Below are 19964 nucleotides of genomic sequence, written 5' to 3' on the forward strand. Positions count from 1 at the left end.
GCGACTTTTCTTGAGCGTTAGACAAGAAAGAATCCATGGCGGGAGAGCAGGCAAGCAAGCAGTGCTGTCGACAGGTCCATTTCAGACCCCGGATCACAGCAGATTCAAAACCGATTTATTTAATAAACGAATCAAATTATATCTTATGAATTGGAAATTAAGATTTTGTGATTGTCGATCCAAATACGGATCTTAACATGTTTGGATCATATTAATTTGGATATCCACTAAATTTATCATTCGTTTTGTTTAAATAAAACGTGTTGATTATATTTAAACCATGCTTAGTTTCGACTATTGCATATATAAGAAAATATATAATATTCAGTATATCTATTTTTTTAAAAAAAAATCAAGATATCTCATCATTAATAAGAACAGAATCAAATAATCCATATAAAATATTTATATTAAAAATAAAAATTAATTTAAATTAGACAAGAAGTATGACAAAGTTAAAGAAAAAAAATACCTACTCTAGGCACTAACTTATTAATATGGGGAAAAAATATTAATGTTTTACGAATAACATAATTCCGATTGAATCAAAACTTCATACTTGAATTAAAAACCAGTATAATACTAGCAACAACTTATTAATTATTTTTCTTTATATTTATAGGATTTTTCAATAAATTAATTAATTTGAGACTTGAAAAGGGATAAAAAAAAAAAACCTGCCGTGTAATTGTTTAAAAGAATAGTCATCCATATAGAGGGAAAAGGACGGAACAAAAGTATAGAATGTTATTTAGTTCATGTTTCTTTGCTGAAAAATGTTTTTCAATAAAGTATTTTCTTTATTTTTTTTATGTTTAGTCTAACATCATGAGAAACTCGAGTTTATTTTTTGGTCAAAGAAAAACATAAATTTTAGATAGAGAAAAGTAATTTTTTAGTTTAAAAAATTGAAAAACACTTTCCATGAAAATCCCAAAAACATATTTGATTAATTTGGGTTAACTTGTTAAATTCACGACTCGGATCATGAAATTGTAACAGCCTTATAAAAAGAAAATTAAAACAAATTTTGAAGTTCAATTCTCAATTTAGGGTGAGATTTAAAAAAATCAATTAAAAAAACAAAAAATAAATCAAGTCAACTTGAATTAACTTGTCAAACCCACAACCCGGATCATGAGTTCAAAATAACTTTATAAAAACAAATAAAAATAAATCATGAAACTCAATTTCTAATAAACTCAATGTTAAGGATGAAATTGAAAAAAAATCAATTAAAAAAGGAACGAAAAAAACCCCAGTCAATTTAAGTTAATTCGCCAAACTCGGAACTCGGATAATAAGACTAGGATAACCGATAACCCTATATAAAGTAAGTTAAAATAAAATATGTAGCCTAATTACTTATAAACACAATGTTGAATGATAAAAAAAATATATATAAAGCAAGTTAAATATATTTTATTAGAAATAATATTAATTTTGATCATATTATTATTGGACCAGATTGAGGTAAATTTATTTCTGATCAATTCAATAAATAATGTTGATAAACTCGGTTCAAAACATAATTGAGTTATGAAAATTTTATTCCAAATCTATTTAATTACATTAAATTAATCCAGTGACAGTCCGACAAACAAGCAAGGAACAAGCAAAATTTCTGTATTGGTCCGATTATAGAAGTCTATTTTAGCTTTTTATTTAGATATGTATTGGCCTTGCAGAACGTTTCTTTTTTTTTTTTGGTTTAATGTGGGTGTCCGGGCCAGCTTGCATGTACCTTGACTAATCATATGGGCCCTGAAGTTAACGACCATATAAACCTCCAGTGGCCATCATATAAGCAATCACAGAGCTCGAACCTGAGACCACATAGAGAGCAAATCTCTTGATCCCAAGTTTTTACTATTGTACCACTACCTAGACGCCCTTTTTAATTATTGGTTAAGAACCCAGTTGATATAAAGCACACCCTCGTCTTCCTGTTTTGAAAATCAAGAAGGATGATACTCAAAATATTAACGTCATTTGATGAAAATTAATATTTTTTTTATGTTTTTAAATTTTTTTGATTTATTGATATTAAAAATATTTTTTTAAAAATAAAAAATATTATTTTAAAATAAAAATATTTTAAAAAATAACTACTACTTACTTAAACACACTTTTTTTTTTTTTTTTTGTATGAGTAGCTAAAATTAGTGATGTTTACAAGGAAGTTTGACCAAGTTGTTTTGCACTTACCATTCGATGTTTTTTACAAATCCCAAAATGCCGCAAGGGAATATTCTACATGTTTTTTACAAATCCCAGCAGTTTTTCTCTTGTGCACTGTTGTTGCTGCAGCAATGCATCTGTCCGAGGCTAGCCCAGTGGATGATCAATACGTAACATGTTTCAATGACTGCGAGGACAAGTGCAAAAGTGAGGGTAATGGTTACTCCTTCTGCGAAATGAAGTGCGACACTGACTGTTTGGTGAAGCAGGCACTTGGTAGGTTACATGAATATCTTATGCAAAAAACAAACAAAAAAAAACTAAAGCGCAGACCCCACACAGCTGCCTTGCTTTCTCGCAGCAAGACTTGAAAAGTTGTTCTTGTCAGCAATTGCTATACGCGGCGATTGATACTGTGCATGATAGACACGTTACTTGGACACTCGTCTTCATGCATGCTTTTCACTTCCCGTTCTCATCACTTCCTTGCTCCTTCTATCCCCAGCTATATAACATGCAATCCGCGATCTCCATTCCCTGCAGCTTTGATAGCACAATTTTCTGTCTGTAGTGACAAAATGGCTGTGAAAGTGAGGCTTTCTTTAGCAGTTTTAGTCTTCTCTCTTTTGGCTTTGTGCGTTGGAATAGCTAAAGCCAACAAAGACCCGGAACTAAAGGTTTGCGAGCACCAATGCAAAGAGCAACTGGGGTATGATGAGAGAGAGGTTGAGAAGTGCCTGAGAGACTGTACTGAGGAGCACTTCAGACGAAAGGAAGAGCGAGAGCGTGAAACAAGAGGGACAGAAGAAGAAGATGATGATGAATGGAGGAGCTTCATGGTTGATCCTGCAAAAAAGAAGCCGGGGCAGTGCCTAGAGGAATGCCAGAGGCAGGAAGGAGGAAAACAGAAATCGTTGTGTCGCCTAAGGTGCCAGGAGAAGTATGAGAGAGAACCAGGAAGAGAAGAAGAGGGGAACATGGAAGAAAAGGAGGAAGCGGGGAATCCCTATGTATTTGAAGATAGGCATTTGAAATCTGAAGTTGAGACTGAACACGGAAGAGTTCGTGTTCTTCAAAAATTCACGAAGAAATCAAAGCTTCTCAGAGGACTAGAGAATATCCGGGTGGCAATAATTGAAGCTAATCCTCAAACATTTATAGCTCCAACCCACTTGGATGCTGGGTTTGTTCTGTTTGTTGCTAAGGGTATGCCTGTGGTTTCTCATATAGCTACAATCTATCTGCAATTCTCTACTTGTTAACACATTTTATCACTATTTTTTGTCACAGTGATTATTTTTACTAACCAATAGTGTTTCATTACTGATTTGATACATTGTAGGACGAGGGGCTATAACTCTGATCCATGAAGAGGATAAACAGACCTTTAACCTTGAACGTGGAGATGTTTTCGGGGTTCCTGCAGGAACTACTTTTTATATGGTTAATAAAGATGAAAACGAGAAACTTCGTGTTGCCAAGATCCTTTGGCCGGTTAATCTTCCTGGCAATTTCAAGGTAATTAAGTGCAATGTCAAATTTTATCGATTAAGATTTCAAATAACAAAAGACTCACTGATGGTTGCTAACAAGACTGAATCCATAATCTATTGTTTTCAATGTTCCTATGGCTTAATTATAGATTACGATGGTTTTATGATGCAGGCATTCCATGGAGCAGGTGGTGAAGATGCAGAGTCCTTCTTCAGGGCATTCAGCTGGGAGTTGCTCGAGGCTGCTCTTAAGGTGAGTGCCGATTAGACCTGTAGTTGACTTTTCTCCATAAGAATTATGTTTAAGTTGGCTAATCCAGTCTTTCTCTGTCATGCCTGTTTATCAATTGATCAGACTGATAGAGGAACTGTCACGACCCGATCCCCGGATCCATGACCGGCACATAGGTAAGGTTCCCCTTCAAGGTTCCATACCTATGCGAACCCAAACTTACACACAAACTTATCATAACTCAATCAGAGTTCGACGTAGCATAATAACAAAATAAATTTCATAATATAATTGAATTGTCTTAATACAAGACTTTATATAAGTTCAGAGTTTTGGAGCACTAACTAGACATAAAAGAAAGGTACAAAGTATAACCAAAAGAGCAGGTTCTGAAGGTCCAACAAAATGACCTGCTATCAAGCTATAAGCCTGAAAGGGATAAATAATGAGATGGTGAGTTCAACAACTCAGTGAGTAGATAACGTTCAATATACACACACGAGGTAATACAGCAATGAGAAATATATATACAAGTATGGCTTTAGGTTCTTATGGAAGTGTTCTCAAATTGGCCATAACAAGAAGATCATATGGTAAAACTCGTCAGAAAATCAAAATGCAATGAGCATGAGGCTCCGTACTGTGGGATGATCAGTCCACACAGGTTGGTGACTCCCCCGACCAACTAGGGTTCAGATACGATGTGCACAAAGACTAACACTACCCTGTTAGCATGGGTATTCTGACTGACATACCATAGGTTCATAATCATAATCAAACAAACATATTTATATCTCAAAGCTCAACTCATGACATCAATCAAATGAGGAGCTATCAATTCAGAAGTCAATTCAAAATATATGTTGGTTCATATCAAGAATTCAGATTCAATAATTGATCATGCTTTATCATAACAAGGATAATAATCAACATATATATTATCAAGAAGCATGATTCAATTCATATTAACAAATCAAATATTTATACTATTTCTCATGCATATGGAAAATTATCCACTCACCTGACTCAAAAGCAACAAAACTCAAAGCTGATATCGAAGAAAATCCTACTGATGTCCCGCCGGTAGAATATCAAGATTATCTGAATATAAAGGAGACATATTCAAGAATGACTCAAAAGAATATATATATATATATATATATATATATATATATATATATAACCTATTTAATACACTTATCTAAGGGTGTATTCCATAACCCTAAATGTTTTTAGACTAAACTAGTTATTTTTCTAAAAACCCAAAATCTAACGGTTTTCCCGAAATCTAATCCATAATAAAAACAACTAATAAAATTGGCAATAATTCACTAAATAACCCTTAATTATTCATCAAACTAATCTGAAAAAGGTAATATTACAGATAGGGACTAATCTGTAATTTATCATATTCTTAAGGGTTAAATTGCAACTTTTGTCAAATTGGAGGACCAAACTAAAATTTATCATAAATCCATGAATATACTGAAATTATGTCCATAATTAGTCCTCATTTCTGTCCAGATCATCTCATTATACTCCAAGGACCATTCTGGAATTTTACCAAATTTTTAGGGTCAAATTGTAATTTTTGTCAAATTGGAGGACCAAATTGAAAGTGTTAAATTCTCTTATCTATACAATAATTCTGTCCATAATTCATATGTTATTCTGTTCAGATTCTTGGAATAGGCTCCAGGGACCAATCTGCAAATTTTCCAAAGTTTGGGGACTAAACTGTAATTTTCCAAAATTGAGGGACCAAATTGAATTTTCATCATCTTCAACCTCCAACTCAGAATTCTCACAGATTACCTACTGTACTTGCCAAATTTCTAACTCAACATTCACCATTTACACAATTCATAACTCAAAATCATCACAATCTTCCATAATCAACTCATTAATCAATTACCCACAACAATCAACCTTATAACATTCAAATTAAATCATCAATCAAACCCAAAACACAAATTTCATAACCCTAACATTTATCAAAATCGAAATTAAAGCTTAATTAACATATATTTATACATAATCTTACCTTTTTACTTATTTTCTCCAACTCCTTTCTATTTCCTTTCTAATTTCCCTCTTTTCTCTTCTTCTTCTTCTTTCTCCCTTCTCCCTTCTCTCTCACGGTTTTTCACTCAAAATATTCAGATCTCTTCTTCTTCTTCTTTTTCTTTCTATTTATATTTCTTATGTTTATCTAATTACTACAATACCCTTATTTATTTATACTCCAACTTTTAAGCCTCCAAAGACTTTATTGTATTTTCCTAACTCTTTATATTCAAAACATTACAGGAAGGCTGGAGAGAATCTTCAAACAACAGCAAGGAGGAATTGTCAAAGCTTCCAAGGAACAGATCCAGGCCTTGGGCCACGGTGAGGAAGGTGGTCATGGCGGTGGTGGCCTGTGGCCTTTCCCAACAGGTGGGTCAAGCGGCCCATTCAATATTTTCGACAAGGATCCTGTCAAAAGAAACAACTATGGCCAACTCTTTGAAGCCAAACCTAAAGATAGCGAGCAGCTCAGGGACCTTGACCTTATAGTCTCTTTGGCCAACATCACTCGAGTATATTTATCCCCTCTTATACCTAATCAGATTTGCCTCTAATGTGTATTTCTTTTGATATAAAAATGTTATAAATCTATCTAATCCGAATCCTCCCTCCATTTCTTTTTGTATACAGGGATCTATGGCTGGACCCTACTACAACTCAAAGGCAACCATGATATCCATTGTTTTGGAAGGTGAGGGATACTTCGAGATGGCATGTCCTCGCAACTCATCTTCTGGTTCAAGCATGGGATAAATTGAAAGCGAAGGCTCAAGGAGAGGAAAGGGTGGTCAAACTTACCAGAAGACAAGCTCGCGTTTGAGCCGCAACAGTGTCTTCATTGTCCCTGCCGGTCATCCAGTGGCCACTGTGGCTTCCGAAAATAGCAACCTGGAGGTGCTTTGCTTTGAGGTCTATGCAAAAGGAAACGTAAGATACCCTCTTGCAGGTAATTGAATGCTACGCGCCCCCTCAATTAAAAAAAAAACAGATGTAAAATGTATGTACGTTGCATGTGTTCTCTCTGCATGTAAGCTTATCCAAGCATGCCTTTGTGTTACAAGGGAAATGGAACGTTATCGGCGAGATGGACAGGGAAGCGAAAGAGTTGGCCTATGGTGTGCCAGCAAAAGAAGTGGACCAAATTTTCGGAAAACAACAAGAAGAGTTCTTCTTCCCGGGGCCAAGAAGGCAGCGCAGAGAAGGTCGTGCTTATGCATGAGATGGTGACCGGAGGGGGGGGGGGGGGGGGGGGAGGTTTCAGGCGTTTTGGCCTTCTGTTTTTGAAAGAGTTTTGTGATGTACATGTTGACATGTAAATAAATAATGCTAGTGCTCTGCTGACAAGTGGACTCCCCGCTGTTAAATAAAGTGCTCCCCTGTTAAATGAAGTGCTGGTTGGTTTGACCTCTGCTTTTGGTAGTGTTGCGAAGTAATTTTTATTTTATAATATATTAAAATAATATTTAAAAAAAAATCAAAATTTTAATCATATAGAAAAATTTCTGAATGGTGCTTGTATAAAAATTAACTTCATTAATTGATTGGTATATACTCTTAGAGAAAAAAAAAAAGGAATTGCTCAATTTTCTGGATCATATATATATGTATATATATGTGGCGGCTAAACAAACACATCTTAAGAAAATTCCTTTCCAGATTATTCTGTGTATTTAGATTTTGGGGAGGAAATTTAAAGAGAAACATTAATTTGTATAAGAATTATATGAGAAAATTAAAATTAAAAAATAGAAAGAAATAAGTAAAAAAAAAAGAAATTATTGGGCTTGGCTTGGTTAGGAGAAGTATTGTGATGCACAAGTGTTTGGGCTTGGCTTGGTTAGGAAAGTTTTGGGAAGGTCAATAAAATAAAACAAATAAATTACAATAAAGAAGTGAAAAAAAAGGCTAATTTCAACCATGAAATTACAATAAATAATTTAAAAAAATAATAAAATTATTGGGACCTAACTTGGACAGCTCTTTTTGATTTCTTTTTTTTTTGTTTATTAAATTGAATTAATGTTTTCTAGGTTTATTAAATTGAGTTAACTCTCTTGATCAGGTCACCAATCAACTCATAAGTCAAAACTACGAAGTCTCATAAATTATTCTCTTAATTTTCCTCTCCTATTCTTCTTCTCCTTTTATCTTTAACTTTATCTCTTTTAACTTATTTTTTCTTAGTTTTTGTTTGTGAAAACTAAATTATAATACCCAGTAAAATAAAATAATATTCAATGGGTTTGGACTTCTAATTAAAAAGGCCCAGGTATCCGTTAAGGCCTACGACTGAAAGTGAATAAGCCCAAGTTCAGTGCTTTGAATTCTTTTTCAACCGCTGCTAAATTGTTTCTCTTCTCTTGTTTTACAGCCAGAAGCCAGCAAAGCCAAACTAACAATGAACGATTGATCTTCACGCTTTCAGAGACCTTCTGCTCTCCCTTTGCCAACCATCAGGGACAGCAAGATGATAATTTCCGTGATTGTTATCAAACCCGCAGTAAGTTCCTCCCTTTCCCGTTTCCACTAATCTGCTTAAAACGCTGTATAGCTTTGTCATTCACGTATAGTTGTTGCCCCTCCCATCTGTTCGATGAAATGCCTCACTGAGCTATGAAACTGTTCTTGTAAGGTTTCTTAATAGTTTTCATGTTTTCTCCCCTCCATTTTGTTTGTTTAGAAACCGAAGAAAATGAAATGGAACTTGAAGCTTTTTTTCCTTCTTGCTCGCATGAGAATGATGTCTCCTACGCCTGTCAACGAGACATACACTATAGGATTTTGTCTTAGTAGTGCTGTTGATTGCTAAATGTTAGAAAAGACGCTTGAAAATTTCAAAGAAGAATCAGTATCTTAAATTGAAAAATTATTGTGTTTTTGCTTGCTTGTTTTGAATGACTTCATAAAGAAAAAGACCCACTTGTTTTTCTTTTTTAATGTTGATTTGTTTTAGGTATGTTGAACTCTTCTTTGCTTGGCATGGTACTGCTTGTTACCTACATGAATGGTTGACAAAGGTTAGGTATGTTCGTATATATTTGAACTTTTTTATGTAAATCATAACATTGAACTCTGTTTTGTTAATTAAAAAATAATATATATTGCAGGTTTCAGTCCATTTCAACGCATGATTTCTAGTTGAGATTTTTTTTTATTGTAAAGAAAAGCATATATAGAAAAGGAATGCTATCTACCAGGAAATTGAAGCGACAAGTCGTTGTGTTGTCCCCTAGAGTTTTATTTTCCTTACTTTCTGATAGTGGACATGAGACTACTCGGGTTTCCAGATGCCGGATGCTAGTTTCTTGGAGCAGCAGGCCTGTCAATGAGTTTCTTGAGTCCTCTTTGACCAACCTAAATGGTCCAACTGTTGTTGTAGGAATCCAGGGTGGGTTCAATCATCAAAGCCATTCCTTTTCAACTCTGGCTGGAACAATTTTGGTCCAGGCTCGAGACCCAGCTAAATTATGTATGGAAATAGAGAATGCAATCGATGAGCATAGATTTAATGATGCATGGAAGTTATTTGAACAGCATTTGCATATGGATGGGTTTCCTCGAAAGTCCATTGTGAATAAGCTTCTAACAAGTTATTCTGCAAGCCTTGATGTTCCATGGCTTGAGAAGGCATATGGCTTGGTAGAACAGGCTATTGAGGAAAGCAAGCAGAATCTGCTGGAGAAAGAGCCTTTGATCTATCTCTCTTTTGTTCTTGCTAAATGTGGTTTGCCAGTTCCAGCATCAACGGTCCTGAGAAAGTTGATACAAATGGAACAATATCCTCCGGTGACTGCGTGGTCTGCAATCTTGGCTCATATGTCACTAACAGCTCCTGGTGCTTACCTAGCTGCTGAGCTGATACTTGAGATAGGTTACTTGTTTCAAGATGGTAGGGTGGACCCACGTAAAAAGATTAATGCACCTTTGATTGCCATGAAGCCTAATACTATTGCTATGAACATTGCTTTGACTGGATGTCTCTTGTTTGGAACAACTAGAAAAGCAGAGCAGCTTCTTGACATGATGCCTCGAATTGGCATCAGAGCCGACACAAATTTATTGATCATAATGGCACATATATATGAGAGGAATGGGAGAAGAGAAGAACTTCGAAAACTTCAGAGACATATAGATGATTCCCAAAGTTTAACCGATACGCAATTTCGGCAGTTCTATAATTGTTTACTAACATGCCACTTGAAATTTGGGGATCTCGATGCTGCTTCCAACATGGTTTTGATAATGCTTCGGAAAGCAAGGGAAGCACGGAATTCATTTGCTACGGCTGCACTGCTGTTCCCAATTGATAAGAAGTCCTCTCCAGGCCCAGTTTCTGAGAAAAGTTTGAGCCACAAAGAATCAGGTGGTTTAGGGAACAATAGATCAAACAAAGATCTTACGATTTCTTATGAAGAGTTCTATAGAGACCGGAATTTCTTGAAACTTGACACTGAGGCAAAGGAAGTCCTCAGTACTCTTTTAGTTGAGTTGCAGATGCAAGTTGAATTGATTACAACTGAACGTGGTATCCTCCAGCCAACTGAAAAAATTTATGTGAAGCTGGTTAAAGCTTTCCTAGAATCCGGCAAGACCAAGGAGTTGGCTGCATTTCTCATCAAGGCAGAGAAAGAAGATTCTCCAGCTTCCAATGACGATTCAGCTTTGGTTCATGTCATCAATTCATGCATTTCACTTGGGTGGCTAGATCAGGCACATGACCTGCTAGATGAGATGTGTTTGGCTGGGATCAGAACCAGTTCTTCTGTCTATGCTTCACTCTTGAAAGCATATTGTAAAGCAAACCGAACAGGAGAGGTCACTGCACTTCTACGAGATGCACGTAGAGCAGGGATCCAGCTAGACTCGAGTAGTTATAATGCATTGATTGAGTTCCGAGTGATTCAAAAAGATACTAAGGAAGCCCTCCATATTTTTAAGGAGATGAAAGAGGCTAAGATACCTAGAACTGGCCATCAGGAATTTGAGATGTTGGTTAAGGGATGTGCAGAGGGTGGTGAAGCAGGGTTGATGGCAAAGCTTTTGCAGGAAATCAAAGAAGAGCAGGCTGCAGATTCTGGAGTTCATGATTGGAATAATGTGATCCACTTTTTCTGCAAGAAGAGACTTATGCAAGATGCCGAAAAGGCTTTGAAGAAGATGAGGAGTCTGGGCCATGCCCCAAATGCTCAAACTTTTCATTCTATGGTGACTGGATACGCTGCCATTGGGGGAAAATATATAGAGGTAACAGAGCTCTGGGGCGAAATGAAATCTATTGCTTCAGCAACGTCGATGAAGTTTGACCAGGAACTACTGGATTCAGTACTTTATACATTTGTGAGAGGTGGATTTTTTTCTCGAGCAAATGAAGTCGTGGATATGATGGAGAAAGGGAAAATGTTCATTGACAAATACAAGTATCGAACCCTCTACTTGAAGTACCATAAAACACTATACAAGGGAAAAACTCCCAAAATCCAGACAGAAAGTCTAGTAAAAAAGAGGGAAGCTGCACTGACCTTTAAGAAGTGGTTGGGTCTGAACTGAGGGGATTTTTGTTGTGTTTCAACAACTCTAAAGATGAGACGGGACTGTAAATATTCAGAAAAGGAAACTTTGGCACTGTCAGGGTGAATCCTTGCGTTTTGTATCTTGAAAATGTAATGGACTTTCTTCACTTGTTTCTTCAGTCAACGAGAAAACGAACTTCCTCCATCAGTATGTCAATGGTTTTCACCAGAAGAAGGCGCCATTGACAATAAATTGTTCGAACTCTGTTATGCGCTTACAGAGATCAGGCCATGTTGGAGGCTACAGCATTCGTTTGTGCAAGGTAATTTACAATTTGTTAGGAGTTCATTTAATTATAGCTCGAGCTCGAATTATGAATTTAGGAGATTTGTAAAATTGAAATAACATAACAAAGAATTAATAGTTTAAAGGACAGCTTGCCATAAGTTTCATGAAAGGCTCCTCCTCCCTTTGGTCGGTAATTGATGCCAAAACCAATCTGTTCTTGACCCATAAAGTTGGCAGGTAGAAGTAGAAGCATTTCTCATATCGAGATATGCAAGATGAGAAGGGAAATCAAATCCTCAGATCCTACCATCTCCTTCCTTTGCTTCGAAGTTATTAAGCTCGGTTTATAACTCATTTAAAATTTGGGTGTGAGTTAATCCGACTAAATTAGAACAGTATTATTTTCAAAAAAAATTAAAGTTAAAACAATGCTTTTTAAAAAAGAATAAAAATAAAAATTCAATTTGAGATTTAATTGGATAAATTTAAATCTGGTTTTTTAAACTTAACCTATGCCAAGTTTGAGGTTGGATTTAGTAGCTTATTTTTAACAACTCCCGTCCCAATTTTCCATCCAAACATAATATAGGATTATTCTTCCATGTTCCAATCCCCATATCTAATCTTACAGGGAAAAAAAGAAGTCACCTCCATAAACAAAAGATTTGAATAACATACAATCCAATATGAAATTTCAAGTATATGACATGAAAAATACATGTATCGTACATCTACATAAACAGGTTATTTAATTTTGGTGTACCAAACATTATTATTAACAAAACATTAGAGATTGTGGCTTTAACTACACCCACAAAACACTATTAATTAGAATGAAGTTTTGTGTTATGTGAGTTTTTCTTGTTTATTTTTTTTTATTTTATACTTCGACAACCTTGGTTTTCTTTTTTCTTTTTTTTTTTAAATTTATCCTTTAATTTTAGATTATTTTAGAAATTGTGCTTTGTAATTTTTTTCGATTTTTTTTTGTTTATATATCAATCTTTTATATATATATATATATATATATATATATATATATATATATATATATATATATTTCAATTTCAAGCTTCAATATTAGATCAATTAGAATTGAGGTTTTATATTTTTTTTATTTGCTTTTCATGAATTTATCTTGATCTCATGACTCATGTCATAAGTTTAATATGTTAATGTAGGTTGACTCGAGTTATTTTTTTTGGATTGCTTTTTCTAATTGAATTTTTTTTATTTTAACCTTCAACATTGAATTTATTGTAAATTGAGCTTTATATTTTTTTTTTTTGCATCTTATGAAATTATCCCGATCTTATGACCTACTTTATAATTTTGGCAAGTTGACCTGAGTTAACTCTCTTTTTTTAATTGGGCTTCTTTTTTTTTTTAACTTTCTATGTGATTATCTCAATCTCATAACCAGGATCACAGGTTTGTCAGGTTGACCCAGTTTATTTTTTGGGATCTTTTTTTATCGATTTGTTTTTCAATTTCACCCTTCAATTAGTCAATCTTATTTTTTTTTTTAATTTTATCTTTTCAATATTAATTTGTTTGAGAATTGAGTTTTGTAATCTTTGTCAATTTGTTTTTTTAGAGTTATCTCTCGATTTCAACATTTAATATTGGATCTGTTAAAAATGAAGACTCATAATTTTTTTACTTGATTTTTATTAAATTATCTCGATTTCATGACTCGGATCGTATGTTTAACAGGTTAGCCTGAGTTGAATTAGATTATTTTTTATCCTTTTTTAATTGATATTTTTTTTATTCCATTCTTCAACATTGAGTTGGTTTGAAATTTAGCTTTATTTTTTTTATAGGGTTATCATGATCTCATAACCTGAGTTGTGGCTTTGGCAGGTCAACTCAAGTAATGTTTTTCATTTTTTTAATTTATTTTTTTTAATATTATTCTTTAATATTGAATTGATTAAGAATTGACTTTCATAATTTATTTTAATTTACTTTTTATAGTGTTATCATAGTTTTATAATTCGAGTTGTAAATTTAATAGGTTAATTTGAATTAATCTAATATAAAATGATCGAAAATATATAACATTTAATATGTAATCGTATCAATATTTTTAAAAAATATTATTTAATATATATTATATTTTAAGATCATGATTAAATTTTTTATTAAAAATATATTAATAATGTTTAAATATATTTTATATTAAAAAATAATCGATCCAATCTGCATAACAATACCGTACAATGATCCAAATTTCCCTCTAAGTGGAAGATTCACTACCTAAAAGGAAATTATATTAATATCCAATCAGATTATGAACATCCAAATTTCACTGGTCACTTTAGCTCTTCAACCCACGTTAGCACATCACCACTCACCCTAACAAAAAATACAATAATAATAATAAATAACTCGCCAACAACCAAAGGACCCCACAGTAGCATATATAAACCTCACCATAAATGCCGCACCAAACACAGTCCTCACGCCTGTATTTCAGTTTCACTATCTATTTACTCCTCCTGGACTCCCGAAACCCTAATTTCCCAATTCACCCAATCAATCAATGCCAGGCAAGCGTTCTCGCTTAACTCGGTCTCAGAGCTTCGGTGACATTGGTTTAGGGAACGACCGGCTGCCTCCGAGGGACGGTGGTTTCACTGCTGATAACATGGCCGGTCAGTTTATCCGAAGGATTATCGCGGTCTCGCCTCCTCCTCCGCTGCTGCCTGAGAAAGAGAAGGATATTGGAGATGGTTTAATGGAGACTGAGCATTTTCTCGAGAGGTGTGAGCACTGCTGGAAGAGATTGAGTCAAAAACAGGATGTCTATATGTACGGGTATGGTTTTGTTTCTTCTTATAACTTTCCTTCTATTTTTCATTTATTATATTTTTTATGGTTTATTTGGTTTTATTTGTTGTTGATTTGTGAAATAAAATTAAAATACATAATTGATTTTGCATGTTGTTGTGTCAGAGGATTTCTAACCATAGAAGCAAAAAAAAAATTTAATCAATATCTGATAATTTTTGTCCTGTTTTGAGGAATTGGAGGCACGTTGCTCAAGAAAACTAGAATTCTTAGGGTTAGTGGAGTGATCATATAGGTGTAAACACATAATGGAAAAACAAAGAGAAAGAGTGCTTAATAAGACGAAGGAAATTTGATGTATTTAAGAATTTATCCCGTGGATTACACTTGTTCCGTTCAAGGGTTGATGAATCATTCATGTGGCTTTCTCTTCTTTTGAGATAAAGAAAGAGATATATGCGAGGGTGAAAAATAACATGGATTATTCCTGATTCAAATTTTTAAAAACTAGAAAAACAATTCTCTTCAAATAAGAAAAACATAATAATACTGAATAGAAATATAGGAATAGAAAAACATAAAACTAACTAAGAAAAATATTTATTTTTTAGCTCCTGCAGTAATGCGGTTATGAACAAAGAATAACGAGATTTGTTATAAGTCAATATCTTCAAAGACCAAGAACACCATAACTATGAGAAGAAACCCAAAATATTCAATTTTTATTCGTCCATCTCACCACTTGTCAAAAGGCTATTACAACTTTTATATAGAAAAACTAGAAAATCTTAGTAATACTAAGTATGAAAACTAAACTAAATAGGAAAAAATAGAAAAGTATAATAATACAAAATAGGAAAATAAAATAGAAAAAAATAAAATTAACTAAGAAAATATATATTTTCCTAAAAAAAACTATTGCATCGGTCTTCATGGGATGGAAGAAACCCGTCCTCAAGTTTAGTTTTCAATTAGAAATTGTCCTCTATCAAGAATACATTTAGTTTTCAATTAGAAATTCTCCTCTATAAAGAATATTTTTTTGTGTGTAGGCTATCCCATTGTGGATTCCTAACATTATATGAGTCATCCCATTGTGAGTATCTATCATAACATCTTTGTATAGGCCACTTATTGTGGACCCCTAACACAACACCTTTGTGCGGGTCACCCAATTGTGGGTCTTACCATCAAGATTTCCCAAAGCAACAATTAACACAGAAGAAAACAACACACTAGTTCTTGGATGTCTTTTCCTCAAAGGGAAACCTTCTCATCTCCTCTTACACAAGCACGTCATGTTCTGCAACTTATTCCAACTATGGCTGTCTTGTGCAGATCACTCATCGTGAACCCCTAACACAATATCTTTGTGCAGGTCATCTTATTGTGGATCTAACTATCAAGATTTCCCAAGCAAGAATTAACGCTGAAGAAAACAACACATTAGTTCTTGGATATCTTTTACTCAAAGGGTAACCTCCTTATCTCTTCATACACAAGTACATCTTGTTCCGTAACTTATTCTAATTATGGTTGTCTAGTAGCACGCAATAAGCAAGTAATCATTTGGAATTGTTGGGCTCTGATACCAACTGAAGCAGCATAGAACGAAAGTTAACGATGTTTGTTATAAATCAAAACCACTCTAAAAAACTAAGAATATCATAACTCTAGGAACATACTCAAAATATTCAATTTTTATTCATTTATGTTTTTAGTTGCCAAAAAACTATTATAATTTTTTGTATAAAAAAAACTAGAAAACCTAGCAATACTAAATAAAAAAAAAAGACTAGGAAAATTATTCTCTTTAAATTAAAAAATAGAAAAGAATACTAGTACATAAAAATAAAATAAAAAATTAACTAATAAAAATATATATTTTCTTAAATCTTCTACGTCGTAAAGTTTTTGAGAATGCGATTGCCAATAAAAAAATCTAAAATAGGTAAGTACATTACAAGCTCATGTATTTGAACTTAAAATTACAAGTTAATGAAAAAAAAGAGGAGGTTTTTGGCTCCGTTGGGCCGAAGCCTAACTGATCCACATGCAGTTTGGTTGGGCTTTGGCCCAACCGAGTCCCATGAAGCTTGGTTGGGCTAAGCCCCAACTGAGCCTAGCTAGCTTCGGTTGGGCCGAGGCCCAACCAATCCATGCCTTTTAGTTTTTAAGTTTTAGCGCTTAACCGCAGAAATGGGTCCGGTTTAGACATGATGCCTTTCATCTTGCTAGTTGTTACCCATTTGGCTTTGCTTCTCTAATCTCTACCGCATGCTCTTTTGCATAAGCATAGGAGTCATGCTTTTTTATCTGATCCGAAGCTTTGAATCAATCTTTGAATCGTGCTATTCTGTTTAAGATAAAATCGGTTGACTACCCTTTCTCTCTTTTTTTTCCTACAGTTGTCAAATAGGATAGTGTTTGCTGGAAAACGTTTTATATGGACCTGCAGATTATTTCATTTTAATGTAGTTTGAGTAACACTTCATTTTTGCAATGCAGTGACTTGGGTGCTTTTTGTAGTCCTGAGTGCCGCGATGCACAGATTGCAATTGACAAGGCAGGGCAGGAAGTCCATGGACAATCAATTGGCATAAGGGCTTCAAGCAGCAGGAAGGATACAACTGGAAAGGCAGTGGCAGAAGTACCACGGCTTGTATATAACTAGATAATGACGTAGCAAGCTAGTTTTAGTGGCGCACAGCCGTCAGGTTTTTGTGAATGGCTTGCACCTGTGAATAGAGTGGCCATCCTTCTCATTTACGCTGCCATGACTGACATAGCATTAGGTGAGATTTCAAGTGTTTGTTTTAGGATCGAAAGCATTTCTCTTTTATAGGTTGAATCTGCAAGCTGCATTTTCTAATTTTGATTGGAAAATGTTGTTTATGAATTTCTTAATATTTCAAGCTCAGAACTATATAGTCATGCTTGTATGCTGAAGTGATTCTGTTACTGAGCTGGACAGTTTGTATTTGCCTTCACTGATTTCTAATTTTCAATATGAGATGGCAATTAATTATATAACGAGCTTCCTTTTGCTGTAATCACTTCTTTTACTGCTCATGCCTCAAATTATTTGATTTCAAGAATCCTATGAAGTTTAGCTGCTGAACATGCTAGCATTTGATTGGTTAGTTTTTTCACTCTAACTGACAAAGGGGTAATCGATCTCTCTTCTTCCATTTTACCTGAAACAATCATAAGTTTTGGAAGTATTATATCTTAATGTTTTATCAGTTCTTATTTATGCTTCCCCCCATTTTTCCCACATGAAACATTTTAGTCATGGATTCGGTTCACAGGATCAATAAGAATTTGGATTATCAGACCTTTCACGCACTGCAACTTGATTTGAATCCAGGCTACTTTAAGTTTTAATTCTTTGTTTCTCGTGTTCAATTTCACAGGTTTGAACCCTTTATTCCTTGATTTTTTTTTATCTGCTGAAAAATAAAATATACGGGCTATGCTGAAAGGGCCTTTTGGAGCATGAATACTCAAATATTCTTACCTTTCTTGTGGGCTAGTGGACTATCGAGGTAAATTATCGATGTTGCGTAGGCCCATTGGGTGGAAATTTCTCTTTTCCCACTCTCGTACGTATCCTGACAACCCATTAGTTTTTTCACGTATTTTTTTTTGTTTCTGTCTCGGCATTGCAGTTTTGATGTTTCTTGTTTTCTCCAAATGCGTGGTAAGAAATGGCAGTTCCGTAAATATTGTAGAGGCTAATTAAGTCCAAAATAAATGAATATAATCTGTTAAAATCCATTCTTCGTCGATCCTTTTTCTGCAACGAGAACTGTGATTACCACAAAGGTCCTATACAGTATGCATACTGATCTCATTGCTAAATCCGTTAATTAACTCCTAATCTTGTTCAACCTTACTTAATTTGGTCTTCAAAGGAGTCTATTTTTAGAGAATATATTATATACACCTTCCACTACTATCCTTATCAGTTATCATGAAATCTTGGGTACATATCAGTGTATCACGGATAAGCTCGAGACGACTACTGTTTCGCATGTAGTGCTGCTGAGGTAGACTTCGCTGCAAATGATGAGCCACCACGAATGGTTCCCCCAAAAAGTTGCCCAATAAACTAAAAAAACTCCGCCAAATTAACCGCCCGCTGAGAAAATTAATCAAAATGGATGACATATCTCGAATCTAGGGCACCTATACTCTCACGATTTTTAAATGTCGGGGTAATCTAGGCACACTGTCTAAAACCCGTCGTAGAAAACGAGGGCTGACCTGAAAAGAAACAGATGCTTAACTTCAATGTCTGATGAAGAGAAAGAGAAGAGATTGCATGCAGCAGGTGGAGGAGCAGATACCTATGAATCAGTTAGTTCACGTCTACATGAATAACGCTCTCCATGCTAAAGCCATGATATCACCAATAGGCAGTCTGTAAGTGAAAGAAATCAGAGTGTTACACCTTGTTGACCAATCCAACACAGACATAAATGAAGGTCCACAGCCCTCTTGTGTGTTTGCTTCCGTTCTGCGTAGCTGAGGGCATCTGATCACTACTACGTACTGACATAACGTGTTTAACAAGAGACCATAGCAAAGCAATGGTAGAAAGAGCTTAATGCGTGACATCACCCTGTACTAAATAAATGCTTAATTTGGAAGTAGGCTCACGTAGTTATTGCAGGAACAAATCCTTGCCTACCTAATCATTATCCAATATCTCTCGTCTTTCTTAAGTCATCTCCTACACTAGCTGGCTTCCCTGTCTTTCTAGGCAAGTACAATTTCACAAGAATATGCCTCCCCCAAAAGCTTCTTCTTCTTCTTCTTCTTCTCCCTTATGCATGCAAAGGTCTTAATTAGTGCCCCCTCTCTCGCTCTAACCTTTTTTTTTCCCTGATGGGGTTATTCTAAGACTAAATCTCAGGTCTCCCCGCGCTTGAAATTATTCACATCCATGTCCTGCCCTAAGGTAATGATGGTGTGCTTGAAGTTTGGAGAAAACAGCTGAATTAGAAGGCTTATAATTAATTGCTACTGAATTATTGGGGTCGTTGTCAGAATTCCCATATCCACTCCTCTTGTCGATTAATTTTGCGAGGTTCTTCCATATCTCAAACTTATCCAAAACTATAATATTTCTTACACGTTTATTATTTTCCATTAAAAAAAATGCATAATACAAGAGAAATTGAGATGGTGAAATTAAGGCCTATATGGTAAAGGAAGGAAGGACATCCCAAAAAATAAAAATCTTCTTCATGGACCGAGTTATTCATTTATTGCCTCTGCCGTATACCAATTCATATTTATGGAAGGTCTTCCCCTGATGTCACGTGACAGGAAACCTCCACTGCCACGTCAGAAATGACAGCATCATGACCAGAAGGTCGTGCTTC

The 19964-nt window shown here is 34.8% G+C and overlaps 3 protein-coding genes and 1 long non-coding RNA gene across 11 annotated transcripts; 3 read left to right on the forward strand and 1 right to left on the reverse strand.

The window, feature by feature from the left end:
* The first annotated feature begins 2715 nt into the window (after nt 1-2715).
* On the forward strand, nt 2716-7375 carry LOC7464845 (vicilin Cor a 11.0101). The gene is given in 6 exon segments (XM_006383605.3): nt 2716-3387; nt 3524-3699; nt 3847-3931; nt 6217-6488; nt 6607-6922; nt 7038-7375. Coding segments are annotated over 6 exon segments (1635 nt in total). The 5' UTR covers nt 2716-2759; the 3' UTR covers nt 7196-7375.
* LOC112327577 (uncharacterized) lies at nt 4165-6075 on the reverse strand. Its single transcript, XR_002981894.2, has 3 exons — nt 5951-6075; nt 4928-5007; nt 4165-4335 (listed from the first exon to the last, which is right to left on the reverse strand). It is a non-coding gene; the product is annotated as an uncharacterized LOC112327577 (long non-coding RNA).
* A 956-nt stretch (nt 7376-8331) lies between the features above and the next one.
* LOC7464846 (pentatricopeptide repeat-containing protein At1g03100, mitochondrial) lies at nt 8332-11944 on the forward strand. Of its 7 annotated transcripts, none has more exons than XM_002306749.4 (3): nt 8332-8476; nt 8930-8998; nt 9084-11944. In XM_002306749.4, exon 3 carries the CDS (start codon nt 9160-9162, stop codon nt 11521-11523), a length of 2364 nt encoding a protein of 787 aa, XP_002306785.4. In that variant the 5' UTR covers nt 8332-8476; nt 8930-8998; nt 9084-9159; the 3' UTR covers nt 11524-11944. The 7 variants fall into 7 exon arrangements, with proteins under 7 accessions (XP_002306785.4, XP_024456358.2, XP_024456359.2 ...); XM_024600590.2 differs by having other exon boundaries at nt 8930-8993; XM_024600591.2 differs by having other exon boundaries at nt 8350-8455.
* A 2295-nt stretch (nt 11945-14239) lies between these two features.
* On the forward strand, nt 14240-17604 carry LOC7464847 (FCS-Like Zinc finger 6). Of its 2 annotated transcripts, XM_024601414.2 has the most exons (3): nt 14240-14598; nt 15950-16046; nt 17080-17604. In XM_024601414.2, the coding sequence occupies exons 1-3, from the start codon at nt 14583-14585 to the stop codon at nt 17243-17245; spliced, it is 279 nt and encodes a 92-aa protein (XP_024457182.2). In that variant the 5' UTR covers nt 14240-14582; the 3' UTR covers nt 17246-17604. The 2 variants fall into 2 exon arrangements, with proteins under 2 accessions (XP_024457182.2, XP_024457181.1); XM_024601413.2 differs by lacking the exon at nt 15950-16046.
* The last annotated feature ends 2360 nt before the right edge of the window (nt 17605-19964 follow it).

Source organism: Populus trichocarpa, chromosome 5 (assembly GCF_000002775.5).
Source record: "Populus trichocarpa isolate Nisqually-1 chromosome 5, P.trichocarpa_v4.1, whole genome shotgun sequence".
Taxonomy (NCBI): domain Eukaryota; kingdom Viridiplantae; phylum Streptophyta; class Magnoliopsida; order Malpighiales; family Salicaceae; genus Populus; species Populus trichocarpa.